At 31.3% G+C, this 16117-nt stretch overlaps 1 protein-coding gene across 21 annotated transcripts in view; it reads right to left on the bottom strand.

The window, feature by feature from the left end:
• Positions 1–7668: 7668 nt before the first annotated feature.
• Positions 7669–16117, bottom strand: part of LOC139525574 (septin-7-like) — a 55795-nt gene continuing 47346 nt past the window's right edge. For 13 of the 21 annotated variants that reach the window (XM_071321056.1, XM_071321053.1, XM_071321051.1 and 10 more), the window contains one exon: positions 12419–14961. In XM_071321056.1, the coding sequence (XP_071177157.1) occupies positions 14928–14961 (34 nt within the window). In that variant the 3' untranslated portion in view covers positions 12419–14927. Of the gene's footprint in view, positions 10905–12418; positions 14962–16117 lie in introns of those variants that run through there. The other 8 variants (XM_071321055.1, XM_071321048.1, XM_071321045.1 and 5 more) reach the window with 2 other exon arrangements.

Consider the following 16117-nt stretch of genomic DNA (forward strand, 5'->3'; position numbering starts at 1 on the left):
CAAAGTTCACAAAATGATACATCGTTCCTTCCTTGCAAATCCCATGTTTAGTGGGAACCTTTGAAATCGACAAAAAGTGAAGGCGATATCTAGGCAAAGTTTATGTCAAAGTTGTATGTTATATCATTTGTAAACTGACCTGCATAGGCACATGTGTCGAATAAGAGAATATAAATTAAAGTAAAGCAATGTAGCTGTCGTCTCAAAACAAAGTGCAAAACTGTTCTAAATGCTAGGCTACAATAATAGCAACGCAGTAATTTATATAGCTTTGCAGATCTCGCAACTTATGTATAAATGGGAAGAGTTCAACAGTTAAGTGAGGGTTCATGTCCAATACACAGAACACGACTCAAAGAAATGTTACTTGCAAACGGATACTAGATCTTCAAGCATGCACTGGTTTTGGTTTTAAAAAAGATATTTGTCTAGAAATAGCATTGGTATGTACTTTCGATGACACCATACATATCGGAATACAACAGAAATTATTCGGACACAAATTAAGGAATATAAGATAAAATATTCTGGTTCATTTTCAACCGAAGCGTCCCCCATCACTGTTTGAACTAGCGTCTATGATTGAACATGACCATGATATCACTGAATGCAAGTCTGACCTAGCCATTGCTCAGCTCCTAATGTACAACTAACATGCAAAAACACACACAGAAAATATAAGAACAACAGCAACAAGCATGTAGTATACCATGAAACTCCTTTTTTAATTATATATCTATATCGATCTTTTAAATTTTGCAAGGATCAGGAATCGTCAATTGACCGATATCTTCTTTCAGAATGGGTTATGCATGCCATATCACTGGGTATTAGACATTCAAATATCAACTTAATTGTAGCTGTGGTTGAACGCTTTTTGTCCGAAGGTTTAGTATGTCCACCTGTTTAAAAAAAGGGACTTTTCACTTCAGGTGATTTTGACAATATTATTGACAACAACACAATAACTGCAAAATGTAAAATCACAAAAATACTGAACTCCGAGGAAAATTAAAAAAGGAAGTCCTAACTCAAATGGCAAAATCAAAAGCTTAAACACATTAAACGAATGGATAAAAACTGTCATATTCCTGACTTTGTACAGGCATTTTCTCATGTAGAAAATGGTGGATTAAACCTGGTTTTAAAGCTTAATCTATCAATTGTATGACAGACGCATCAAATTCCATTATATTGACATCGATGTGGAACAAAACAAACAAACATAACAGGTAAAAATTACAAAAATAGGTACAGCAGTCAACATTGTGTTATAATCTCAATCCCCATATTAAAACAAACAGTTATGTAACAAAGAAGCTCAAAATGGCATATAGACCAAGCATATAATGATAAAGACAAGAATACAAAATTTACCATAGTACAATATCACAATGACGGAATGTCATTGTGTTATTGTACTAGGCAAATCACCTTTTCATGGAACGGAAATTTCTATTTCTTAACACCCATCAGATGACAACGATGGAATTGAACGTGGAATTAGACTACGTTCAAGTAAGAATCTTCTCTTCCATCTACGCTACGCCGATATTAGATTTGCCTACATAAAGACTAAACATGCATCCCAATTACCCCTAATACCAAACTCAAATTACCAGATCATTATTATCTTGAGAATATAGGCAACAGTCATGAGTATACCGCTGTTCGAAATTCATAAATCGATTGATAAATGATAAGAGGAGAACTACGACACAACAGAAACACAACACTAAAATGTAGCACACACAGAAACGAATTATAATATAACAATGGCAATTTTTCTGACTTACTACTGAATATTTTAGGAAAAAAATGGTGTGTTGAACCTGGTTTTATGGGTAGCAAAACCTCCCGCTTTATGGCAATGTTAAATATAACATTAAAATGACAACATTACATGACAACATTACATGACAGGACTACAATACAAATAAATGACAGAATGTATAGGACAGAGAAACACACAAACAATATCTATCAAAATGTACCAGGTTTATAATTTAATACTCCAGACGCGCGTTTCGTCTACACAAGACTAACCAGTGACGCTCAGATCAAAAAAGTTCGAAAGCCAAAACAAGTACAAAGTTGAATAACATATTGAGAAGATTATTGAGGACCAAAAGGGCTAAACGTAGTTCTCCTAACGATGATTTGATCTTGGTCATCATTCCTTTTCTCTGAAAATTGAGGCCCTTCTGTCGGTGCAATTAAGTTTAACTTGTGATGCCACTGTTTGAAGAACAACCCCTTTCAGTTGCAATGAACAAGCATTTAATGGATAAGATGAAAGAGGTAGTAAACATTCTTAATCCTTGACATACACCACTAATAACTGCAGATCATCCACTTTTTGTTTCGGCAAATGAAATACAGTGGGAATAAACATATTTGTACGGAGGAGATAGTAGGATTGTCATGTTAGGTTAGTTGCACATTGAAATTGCTTGCTTTATAATTTTCGGTGACATTTTGCGTGGTAGTGAAGGGACAAGTGGGCTAACCTAATCCGACATTGTAACAATTGGAATGGCATATTCATTTTTTGTCTTTTCAAATGTACACAGGATAAGACTCATTTCTTGTATGTTCTAATGAACACAGGACAATATTCATTTCTTGTATGTTCAAAAGTACACAGAACAAGACTCATTTCTTGTATGTTCAAATGTACATAGGACAATATTCATTTATTGTATGTTCAAATGTACACAGGACTAAGGCTGCACGCGCATCAGATAACTCTGTTTGAATTGTTAATGTCTATTAAGGAAAGCATCAACGCAGAAAATAAAGCTGATGAATCTGTGACGTTTGGTGATTTGATTCAAGGAAAGAGAGTTATCTCGACCACAGTTTAATTTCTGGCGATCAATTTTGAATTTAGAATTTCTTGTGCTGTCGGTATTACGCTCATTTCGTGAGTCAGATTTCGTACTTTACAAACAGTCCATATCAAGCATGATACCATAATATTTTGGTCTCGATCGAGTGTATTATGTTCGACGGTACCATATCCATCTTCGATATATGGCTTCCCTTCACGAACACTACTCACGGGTGGCAATGGAATTTGCAAATGGTAATTCCACTGTACGTTACCGTGGAATTAAACTATTGAATCGCAGCTAATGGATATAATTGGGTCATTCTACGACTTGCAATGGCATCAACCGATATACATTCTGACGTCTTATTGTAGATGGGGCAGCAATTGTTAAATCCAGGCCATCACATGGGGCAAACACATTTAATGATTAACAGGTTATGCAATTTAAATAATGTCATCTTGCCTTACCTAAAATCTTTCATGGATCAGTATTTAAGAGTATAGACATTATATTTGATGTTTACTTACAGATAGTTTAAAGGTTGGAACAAAAGGAAAGGGAGATACTGGTGCCAGACGGAAAGTTGTTGAATGGAAAGGATTTGTGTACTTTTCTCAGTGAAGATGCCAACAAAACAGAATTTATATAGTTTCCCACTGTCCTCTTGTAATCACGAAGAAGCACATACACAAAATTAATGTTTGTCTATGTTAAGCATGCTCCTGTAAATGGTTATAAAGAATTAATATTAAATATTTAGTAGTACTGCCACGGATGTAGCAGCGCAGGAATAACAACATTCAAAAGACTAAGTGTGGACAAATTGTGGATAGGTTTTCGAAGGGGTTAAGACTTTCGATGGCTTTCTGTACATGTCATATATAAAATGTGTTAGGTCCTCGTGTATCTGCTCTTGCCGTTTCTTTCCAGGCATTCAATGACAGTGATTATGGCTCGGCATCTCTTGGCAAAAGAAATAAGTTAGCTTGGCAGACATAGGTAGTATTTCCAGATGTATTTACAAACGTTTTTGCCCGTTTGAGTATGATACCAAAATCTATTGAAGACACTGACATTGACATCATAGAAGCATTTGTTTGCATCATGAACAACACTGACATTTGCTGTTAACGAGAATCGATTTGATATGTTTGCCAGGAATCAGCGGCCTTATGATGCCATTCAGTCTACCAGAGGTGCTCTGCTGGAACACACCAAAAGAGCAGCATATCATCAGCTAGGTGGACATGTTTAGGCTCAAACGGATATATGCATTCAAATAAACTCATCATAGATACCATGATTCAAATTTTATATTTGCACCAGACGCCCTTTTCTTCTACAAAAGACTCATCAGTGTCGACGTTCGAATAAAAATGTTAAAGGCCAAATGAAGTACGAAGAGCATTAAGAACGGTTTTGACCAAAACAGCTAGGGTAATCTATTCCTGAGGTAGAAACGCCTTAGTATTTCAAAAATTTAAAGTTTTGAAAAAAGTTTATTTATAATTGTGATCATATCATGATAATTCATGTCAATACAGAAGTGCCGACCTATGGGCTGGTGATACCATCGGGGAATAAAAACTCCGCCAGCAGTGGCATCGACCCAGTGGTTGTAAATAAACTCTCATCATAGATACCAGGATTGAAATTTTATATTTGCGTTAGACGCGCGTTTCGTCTACAAAAGACGCTCGAATATAAAACGTGAAAGGCCAAACAAAAGTTAAGTTGAAGAGCATTGAGGACCAATAATTCCTCAAAGTTTTGCCAAATACAGGTACCAAGTCCTGAACATGAGTGTTGCGTGAAAAAATAAGACAATGATAGTTGGAAACCAAAAAGGACTTCATTGCCTACCATCGGCGCATCTTCGTGTTAGGAACTTTTGAAATGCAGACGCAAGAAATTCAGCTGTATGGGAACTGTGTGACCAGCTGGTGACTGTGATTGCTACCGATTTGGCTTTCCTTGCACAGGTTTATTTACATGCTCCTGTCCGTTAGATAAATATTTGATAAAGCAGCATGTCTTTCTAACCAAATAAGACCGTGACTTGAACAGAACAAAGTTAAAAAAAACATCTCTAGTTAATTCGTTGGAAACTTTTCGTGAAACTACCTACTCTAAGGATGGCGTAATGTGAATCAGATGTGGATACTAAAAAAAATCAAAAGATCTGTATAGAAAATAAAAAACAAAAATACCTCCACAGAAAATTGAAAACGGAAAGTCCCTAAACATGGCAAAATCAAACGCTCAAACACATCAAACGAATCGATAACAACTGTCATATTCCTGACTTGGTACAGGCATTTTTTTATGTAGCAAATGGTGGAAATATTTCTTCTCACAATTATCTCAAAACATTCGATATTTACACACATATTCCGCATCCCCAACTAAAGGCAAACTGTGGGATTTAGTCCTGTTTCGTTTCATAAAAAGAATGGCCATCGAAGACCATATCAGTATACTCCTCTTCTTGCTGATTTGTTCATACGAGTCTGACTTCATACAGGAGCTTCTTGTGTAGATCGAAAAGAAAGTAGCATAATCATTAATTTCACGTTCCTCTATGTGTTGTCCTCACTTCATAATTCAAAGTTTGGTGAATATGTTGAATTCATCTATCCCATTGAACTTCAAATAAAGGATACAACATATACAGAAAGTCAAATTTAAATGTTGAATTACAACAAGAAACTGACAATGAAGGTCGGGTGAGAACAAAACTCTACGACAAAAGAGATGATACCAGCTTTAAATCGTCAAGTTTCCATTTTTTTTTTATATAGAAGCAACATTCTAGCAGTGCCTTTATATGGAGGACAAATCTCTCCCCAGAGCTTGCAATACCTATCATGATTTCCTTGATGGAAGGGTTGCTGCTTACAAGGAAGCCAAGAGTTACAATCAGTGAAGTTGAACATTTTACGGACATCACGATATAATTGACAATTATGGAATACATGTTTCTAAAATGACAACAGATATGAAATTTTCCTATTTTCTAGATTATGATCTCCCGAATTAGACTTATCACCAGGTTTGTACTTACATTATAGCAACACGACTGGTGCCACAAGTGGAGGAGGATTTGTTTACACTTCCAGAGTACCCGAGTTCCTGAGATTGCGTTCGTGTTGCTCAGTCTTTAGTTTTCTCATTTGTGTTTTGTGTACTGTTGTTCGTCTTTTCATCGTAGTTAGTGTTGTTTTTGTCATGTTGTCAGTTGATTTTTGTCTTAGTAAGTTTTGTAAAATATTTGTACATGGTTTGTCTATCAAATGCAGAGGAATCGCTGTATAGGATCTCAATATCAACACACCAAGAGGAAAAGATGTAAAGGGTCTCCTAAACAGCACTGGTCTAAAGGTAGAATATGTGTGCAAGGTCTCCAAGTATGTCAAGTTTTAAAAAGACAAGAGGCTGTCACAACGACAGCAAACCGGATTTATTAATATTTATTTGTGTCTTGGCAATATCACAAGAACCATTACTGATGAATGGTGAAAGTAAAAATCGTCAATATCAAATTTGACCTTCATTTTGTCATCAGTATCAACATATTAAAATTTGAAAAGCTTAGATTGAATGGTTCATGAGTAAATGCAACAACGTGAATGGAAACGCCATTTTACAATCTTTCAAGAACCATAACGCCTGAACGGTAAAAGTCAAAATCGTCATTATTGAACTTGACCTCTATTTTGTCATCAGTAACAACATATAAAAATTTCAAAAGCTTTGGTTGAATGGTTCATGAGAAAATGCACGGACACGACTGGAAACACCATTTTTCAATCTTTCAAGAACCATAACTCCTGAACGGTAAAAGTCAAAATCGTCATTATTTAACTTGACCTCTATTTTGTCATCAGTTACAACATATTGGAATTTGGGAAGCTTTGGTAGAACAGTTCATGCGTAAATGCACGGACACGACTGAAAACTCCATTTTTCAATCTTTCAAGAACCATAACTCCTGAACGGTAAAAGTCAAAATCGCCATTATTGAACTTGACCTTCATTTAGTTGTCAGTAACAACATATTAAAATTTTAAAAGCTTTGGCTGAACAGTTCATGAGTTAATGCACGGACAACATTTGATTGCCGCCCGCCCGACTGCCCGACGTACATCCCCAAATCAATAACCGACATTTTTGTCACAAAAATCCGGTTAAAAATGTGGTCAATAGGCTGGAGATAAGAAAACAAAATAGGCATGTCAGATTAGATAATTACCTCAGACAGCAAAGTTTTCAACTCTGATCAGAATGAAACCAAGTAATTTTAAGGTTCATCACTAAATATGTCTGCCAAGTTTGGTCGAGTTTCACCCTGAAGATTAAAGTTACTACATGTACAGATGACATATGTGTCATAATGTACTATCCCTTTATCCCTGGTGGCTTACAGTTTTTTTAGTTTGATTTCAAGTGTACAACTTTCAGAAGAACGATTACTTAGAAGAACAACGACTGTCATACAAGTGAGATGTCTTGCTAGCTATCAAACCAGGTTCAATCCACCATTTTCTACATAAGAAAATACCTGTACCAAGTCAGGAATATGACAATTGTTATCCATTTGTTTGATGCGTTTGAGCTTTTGATTTTGCCATTTGATTAGGAATTTTCCTTTTTGAATTTACTTTTTACCCAGAAGATTAAAGTTACTACATGAACAGATGACATAGGCGTGGTTTCATAATGTAAGTACCTCTATATCCCTGGTGGCTTATAATTTTTGTGTTTGATTTCAAGTGTACCACAACTTTCAGAATAACAATTACCGACATGTTACAAACAAAATACATCCAAACAGCTTTTATAAAGTTTATTTTATTTTATTACAATAAAACATTTATAATAAGTACAAAATTAATATGAACAAAAAATAGAGAGCTGTTCACATATGAAGTTACTGCATAGAAATAGAAGCAAAATAAGCTATTAACAAAACTAATTCATTATTGTCTTATATAAGCTGAACGGTTTTATAAAATATTTTGGAAGACTTGCATAAAGGCATGGTGATATATTAGTCATTGAATTTAAAATGTGCGTCTCTTTAAATACATTTGAATCTCAAATTCAGAAAACATTCAATATGGTTTAAAATTGTGTTATCAATGAGGGTTCCCTGTACTTTATAGAGGTATAGAAGCTGCTGTAAGGATTAATAAAGAAAAGACTGCTCTTATTCTATACAGGAGAATAAAATTAATAATAATTCATATTTTCTGTGAATAAAATTTTGAAGAAGAAATATCCTCACTAATTTTTTATATGCGGCTTGCCTGTTTTAAAATAGTATTTATCAAATAACTTACACATACAATTGCCTAGGATATAAAATCACAATTGATCTCCTTTAATATTCACATGTTATAAATAAAACATGGATGTCGAAATTGGACAATACATTTGTATTTATACATACAGAACTTGGTAAGAAAGAAGTGGAAATGTGCTTATTTCATTTATATTGAAGTTTTACAAACCATAAACACAGGATACCATGAAAACTTGCTATTTTGATTATCATAGACTTATAAGAGAGTAACATTTTTTTTTCTTATAAATATTTTTGTTGTTTATGTATACTAATTATTGGAACTACCCATATACATGATATTTTTATAAATCTAAGTTTGACTAGACAAATATTTTGTTTATGAAAGCTCTTTTTCAGAGCATTAAAAACATATAATAAGGTATAACTTTGACGGTAGACAAGAATGTGTGGATAAATTTAGAAAGTTAATGACCAAGTGTGTGAATTGCTATTTTCCTGAATTATGTTTGGATTTCTTCAATTTTGGTGATATTTATCATTTCTGGTATAACAATGTGGCAATTGTTAATTTTTCATGGAATTGTAGAAATCAATTTTACTTTCAAGACAAACAGTTAAGGTTTTTTCCAAAGGAAATATTTGTAACTGCTTACACTGAAAACTTTTGTTTTGTTTTTTAAAGATAAGTAACTCCTTAGTATTATTAATATATTTCAATAGATCAATATGTCGAAAACAATCAAAATAAGTGTTTAAAGCAAAAAGAACCAAAATAAGCCAAGCATTTTGACTATGTTATCTTCATAACTGCTACTATCCTCAGAAATATAAACATTGCATTTTGTGGAGGAGTTAGTGGTGTGGTACAATGATATCCATTTAAATGATATTTGGATCCATAAAATGAAAGTTTGATTTTGAAATATCTACTTTGCTATGCTATACCTATATTCATATACTAGTGGCATATAGGGATAAAATGTTCCATTTTTGTTTTAATTTTAGTAATTCACTTTGATGTTTCACAAAACAGTAATGAATGAAACCAAGATCAACATTGCAAGCAACAATCTGAGTTTTTAAAATGAACGTTCCATTCAGCTTAATGAGTTGGTCACCAGGAATACCAAAAAAATATAAATACAGGAATAACTCAGAACATGAAGATCTTAAATGTATATGAAGATATAAATACATGTATATGATAAATAATGATTTATTTACATTTCCTGCCATTAAATTGTGAGAAATAAAATAGACATGCATGAAGTTTATGTAGGTACAATATTTGTTACATGTGAAACCATTAAGAAATAAGCTCAACAAATTTCTTTTTTTTTTGGACAGGCATTTGTGTTTTTGATTGGACATTATGAAAAAGCAAGTCAAACAATGTTCCAACATATCTTTTTTTTAATGATCAACTGTCATTTGGTTATTTAATTTTAACAAAAAAGAGGAAGCAATACTGGATAGTGGTAACATTTGCAGACCTGATAAGTGTCCCCTTCTCCTAAAATTACTATTGCAAAATCAAATAAAAGCTTATTGTAAAGACATCTAAATTATCACAAAAAAGCTTTTAAATAATATTTGAATTTATTTCTTTGATATCAAGTCACGAATTACATCATATATGATTCAAGAGGGGAAAAATTCTGTTGTTTTTTAAAAAGATATCCCTCCTCCTTTGAAATTTTCTCTCTAACCTGGACAAATAGCATAAAATACTCTTTTACAATTTCATGAGTTTTAAGTACATATCAAAATTATCTATAAACTTCATAGCTGATCTAAAACAATGTCAAAATCTTATTTTGACAAAGAATAAAGAATATTAATAAATACATTAAAACAATACATTTATACAAAATATAAAAACAACACATATATCTTTGATGAAAAACATAAAAAGAATGTTTACATGGCCTATATATAGACATAATTTGAAACTTTTCATTAAGGAAATGCAAAATTAGATGTACAATACTGGTCTAAAGGCTTTTCAAGAAACACATAAGTGGTATTTAACAATAATCAAAAGGTTTTGAAATGGGTCTTTTTTAATCAAGGTTTAGTATTTTACTATATAGAAATACAAGCAAGAAAATATTTCTTAGGTACCAATTGTTAAGCAATATCTAAATATGGGACAATAATTCTAAAAAACATATGTGTACCAATTTATAAATGTGAAGACATTTTTGCCAATTTTTATGCACAAAAATAGCACTTAATTCATTTTCTAAAATTAGTTCAACTATTTCATATTTATTAAGAAACAGAATTATGAACTTTAGATTTTACAATGCAATCAAATTTAACAAGAATTTTATTATGCTTATATTACATCACTAATGCATAAAATGATCCCCAACTATAGAAATGGTGCTACGTTCAGGAATTCCTTGAATCCGTAATATGCGTTTTAACTGTTTATGACCTACTTTAATGAAATATTTCTTTCTAACACCAACGTTTCAGAACCTGGTTAATTCAAATCAATTCAAACATTTTTCTGACCATGAATACATCAATGTCTTTGGCCATCTTTAATACTATCATCACTATAGAGTACCTACTACATCTTTGCAGCAAAATATCAGCACCTTTTGTTATTGTTTCTATGGTAATGTGAGCAATTTATTCCATTTCCAACAAAACAATACTGTTTCCATAACAACCATTGCCAATGGCGATTCTCTTCATAGATATATCATCATTTGCTAAAATAGCCTTTTTTTTCTTTCTTGTGTGAGCTGAAAAATAGAATAAAAAAATAGAAAATCAGTCGAATGTAAATTGATTGTTTCCTGTTCAAAGAAGATTGTACTTATAAATTTCAATTTAAACATAATATCCAACCAATCACAATTACTTAGTTTCAACATCCAAAATCCCTTTTCTTTATCAAGTAATTAACTATAGTGCAACAGCCTTTGCTGTATTTTTTTTTATATATCATAATGCCTTTTATTTTGGTAAATTTTCTAAGAATGTTGCTGATGTTAAAATATTCCAAAAGGGCTTTGATTCTACACAGGAGCAGATATATACAAAACCAAATCAGAAATAGAATTTAGAAGTTAATAATCTTCTTCCTGTTAGTGACCACCGGTTAGTAATCATGTTATGAATTTCCATCATTGGTTATTTCTGAAAGAAACTTAGTTATTTTCTTCATGCATAGACAACAAACTCTATCAGTTGAGTATCTCAACTTTAAAAACAATTCTCTGTAAGCTGCTATCGATAATACAATAACTCACCTAGAAACAACTAGAAGCAGTAACTTTCAGATTACAAACTCCAGAAAAACAAATAGAAATGATATCTGTGTTAAGTTAATTCTAATATAATTCCCAAATTTCAAATGTTGGTGCATGTTTACAGAAGTAATCTTCCAGAAACTAAAATTGTTCCTATTTATCTTTTATTTTGTATTTGAATGAAAAAAAAATCTACGAAAGTCTTATACATGTACATGTATAATTATGTGCTTTGTTTTCAATAAGGGGAATCTTTCTTGAAAAACTAAAATGAAATGGGTCAGTCTTGAATTAAAATCTGTGTTAAGTGGTCCCTAACATTTCATATTTCAATTGTCTTGGTGATGGCTTACTTGGGTTATCATCTGGAAGTCTACAGACGGAAGTGAAAGCTATGAAAATTAAACTAGGTAAGAACTAAGTGGTCAACAATAATACATTGTATTTCCGAATTTCAAATTACTTGGTTAAGGTTTTCTCAAGTAATCGTTCAGAATTAAAATTGGCTCTGTAAACCTTTTGTTTTATGAGTTTGAATGTCACTCTGGTGTCTTGATCTTCTCTTTATCAAGTTGCATTGTGGGAAGACAAAAGTCAAATGGGTAAATAGAAGTTTACAAAAGTTCTACATTCAAAACATTTGATGAAGGCTGACTTATGAAAACATCTTGATACCTATTTCTAGCTAACACATGTACAGAGGTAAAAATATCAGTTCATGACAGTGGCATAAACATTTACCAGTTAACATAAGTAATTTTTTCAGAAAGCCAAGTTTCCTCTATTATCTAAAAGGCAATTTTAGGGACATTTTAAGACATGGTTGAATTTCCCCCTGAAGATTGAGGTTGATACAAATGACAAAGAGGTATTGTCTAAGTAGAGTTCTTCTTTATTGCTGTTGTTTTCGAGTAGTGGCTAACAGTTTGTGGTTTGATCTACCAAGATACAGTGACAGTTTTGGAAGGAAAATCATACCATATTACATAAATCAACAGACAAAATTCTTCAATACAGCTTTTATAAAGTCTGTTTTTTTATTATTCAATTTATTACAATAATACATTTATTAATGAGTATAAAATAAATATGAACAAAAAATAAAGCATGTTCACATATGAATATTCTGCATAGAAATTGAAGCAAAATGAGCAACTTAAAAAATTTAATTCATCATCGTTTTAAGTTGACTGGTTTAATAATATATTCTGGAAGACTTTCATATAAAGCAAGATGTCAGATGGATCAGTTCATGAATTTAACATGTTGTCTGGTTTTATTATTGAATTTATATTACAGATGTTTTCAAACAATATTTAATGTGATTTACTATTGATCCAGCATAAAAAACACAATTCACCCAGCATAAAAAAACACAATTGATCCCTTCACTCAAATATAATAAAATAAAAATATGCATGCCCTAGTTGGACTATATGTTGTGTAACAAATAAGCAGATACCTGAATATTTCCTAAGTTGATATCTATTTTAAAGTGAGTTAAATAAACTCTTACAAATATTGGATGCTGTACCTTAAAAAATGAAATTTAAAAAAAATAATAGACCTTATACAAGAGCAACTTTATTTTTTTTTTGAACATTTTTCTGTGCTTTAGACGCATAATAATAAAGAAAATATTGGCATTTCAATCATACATATACATCTTATTTTTGCTACAAATAACAATTTGACTAGACAAATAAAATGAAAGCTATTCTCCACAGTATTTCAATGAATGTGAGTAATGGAGAACTTTTGATTGAAAACCTTTTTTTTTTTTTGGATGAACAAGTGTTTGTCTTAATGTTCATTGTTAATGATATTTGGATTTCATCAATATTTTGAAGATAATTAGAATATCATGTATTAAAATGTGGCAGCTTATAGATTTTTCTTTGAATTGAAAGAATGATTCAAATAAGGTTCACAGTAACACAGGTAAATATCAATTTTGCAAATATATTAAACATGCTTGCTTCAATTCAAATGAAAATTATTGTTTTACATAAAATAATTTCTCGCAAAAATAATGTTTTCAACTTTAACAATTAAGAATTAAAACATTTAAAGAGTGCTCAAAGCAGAAAAAGAAATAAGGCAAGCAATTTGACTTTGTAATTGTGTCTACTGCACTCAGCAATAAAACAAATGCATACAAGGAGTTGTAAGATGTCTTATACAATTATGTTCATTTATGAAATGTTCCCCCATATATACAATGGATACATCTTGAAATATCTCATTTGATGTGCAGGCAAAACACTATAGTATTCATGTAATAGAAGCAAATTTAAACATATGTTGGATTTTTTTCTGTCAATTTTGTTAATTCACATGTAAAATGATAATTAATGCTAGCAGCAATTCTTGAACTTTTTTTAAATGATCAAGTTATGAAGTTAATTTAGGCATGATTTTATCTTAAGAGTATATTCATAAATATGTTGTGTACCCTTTTTGTGAAATCCAAGTTGTTAACAATTTCATTTTGTAGGTGTCCCTCCTTTTTAGAATCTTATTACCAGTCATGGACATTTAGCAAACAATATTTCAAAAAATTTAAGTACAAATCATTATTATCTATAAATTTTGTAGCTGATCTAAAACAAAGTCAAAATAAGATTTTGACACAGAATGTTAATAAATACATTAAAACAATACACATTTGTACAAAATATAAAACAACACATATATCTTTTGACAAACATAAAACAAAAACAATGTTTATGGCCTTTATACAGAAATATTTCGAAACTTTTCATGAAGGAAATGCTAACTAAAATGTTATCCAACACCAGACTGGTGAAAATGCTTTTAATGAAACACAAAGTGGTATTAAACAATATTAATAAAGGTTTTGAATTGTATTACATAAAATACAGGCAAAGAATTTTTTTTTTACCAGGTAAAATTGTTAAGACAGCATTTAAATTGTTAAACAATGGAAACTTGTGTTTCTTCTCTCACAAACATAGCACTAAATCTTTATTCCATAACTAGCTCAATATTTCTATAATAATTTTAAAAACAGAATTATGAACTTGAAAATTTCATGGTTATTAAATTTAACAAGAATTTTTATTATGCTTATATAACATCACTAATGCATACAATTATTTTTGACATACAAAAATGGTGCTAGATTTAGAAATGTTTTGAATCTGTATCATAGTTTTTAAAACTTGTCTGATCTTATCAACTGAAATAATTCTTGCCCAAAACCAAAGTTTGCAAAACACGAGTTTGTTTGATAACATGAATAATTCAAATCAAATATAGGATTATTCTGACCATGCAAACATCAAAGTCTTTGGCTGTCTTTAATACTGTCGTCACAATCTAATCCTTACTACAATCTTGCAGCAAAATTTCAGCACCTTTTATTATTGTTTCTATGGTAATATGAGCAATCTATTTCATTTCCAATAAAACAATATTGTTACTTTAGCAAACACTGCCAATGTTGAGTCTCGTCATAGATAACTGTCGTCATAGATAAACTGTCATTTACTAAAATAGCCTTTTCTTGTCTTTTTTGTGTGAGCTGAAATCAATTAAAGTTTAATATTAGTCTTTTGTAAAGGTATCAATGCATGCTTAAAGGGTGAAATAACAAAAATACCGCTTCCGAGGAAAATTCATAACAGAAAGTCCCTTAGTAAATGGCAGAATAAAAAGCTGAAACACATCAAAATAATGGACAACTGTCATATCAGAAGCCTTTGTATGTAGATTATAATAAATTTCTCTTCATAACTGAAATAAGCAGAATGTTTACAACCATGTCATCTTCTTGTAACTTTTTTTTATAAAGAGCATACAATAATTTTAAGTGTGTATCTCTGTAATTTTTGTTTTTGTGCTGATGCCACATGAAGCAAGGATCAATCATTCAGTTTATAATCAAGTGTGTCTGTCAAAACCTTATTTGGTCATTGGGCTACTGTTTAATCGATATATTCCACATATCTACATTATAATAGAGATACATATATTTTGACTTCAAATATTTCAATTTTTGCCTTATCCATGTTTTTTATAATTAATTACAATGTACGTACTCAGTAATTTATGCATGCACTTTTAATAATACATTAACCAATTTTACCATCTTTAATTAATGATTTTAAATGCTATCATGTTAAGTAGTAGTAAAATATAAAATAGCATTAATTGAATTATCTATTTATAGATTAAAATTACCAGTTCTGCAAATCTATTATGGTTGTTTTGTCCTTTTTTCTCTAAGGACTTTGACTTATAATCAGGCAAAGCATATTCAATAAAGCTTGAATAAGATTTAAGTTGATTTCTGGATGTGCAAGACTTATCCTTTGCCTTGTGTGAAGGAATATGAGTAAGCCAGGAAGTGATGTATATAAATCTGTGATGATCTGATTAAAATAGTTTTTAACTAGAAGTTCATTCTATTTGTCTCAATAGTTTGGGAGGAGCATGCAAAAAGGTATATATTGTTTGAAAATCTCATTAAAAAAAACACTGTAATGAATGAAAAAGTCAATGAACCATGACTGAAGGTGAATGGCTAAATAAACTCTGTGGTAACGAAAACTGCCAATGCTAAAACATCTGTATATCAAATACCAATGACTTGTCATGAGTGGTTCCCCTTACCTAAACACAAACTTTATAAGATGTAAATTAACCATGAATGATGGAATGGAACTGTATGATCTCCA

This window comes from Mytilus edulis, chromosome 5 (genome assembly GCF_963676685.1).
Source record: "Mytilus edulis chromosome 5, xbMytEdul2.2, whole genome shotgun sequence".
Taxonomy (NCBI): domain Eukaryota; kingdom Metazoa; phylum Mollusca; class Bivalvia; order Mytilida; family Mytilidae; genus Mytilus; species Mytilus edulis.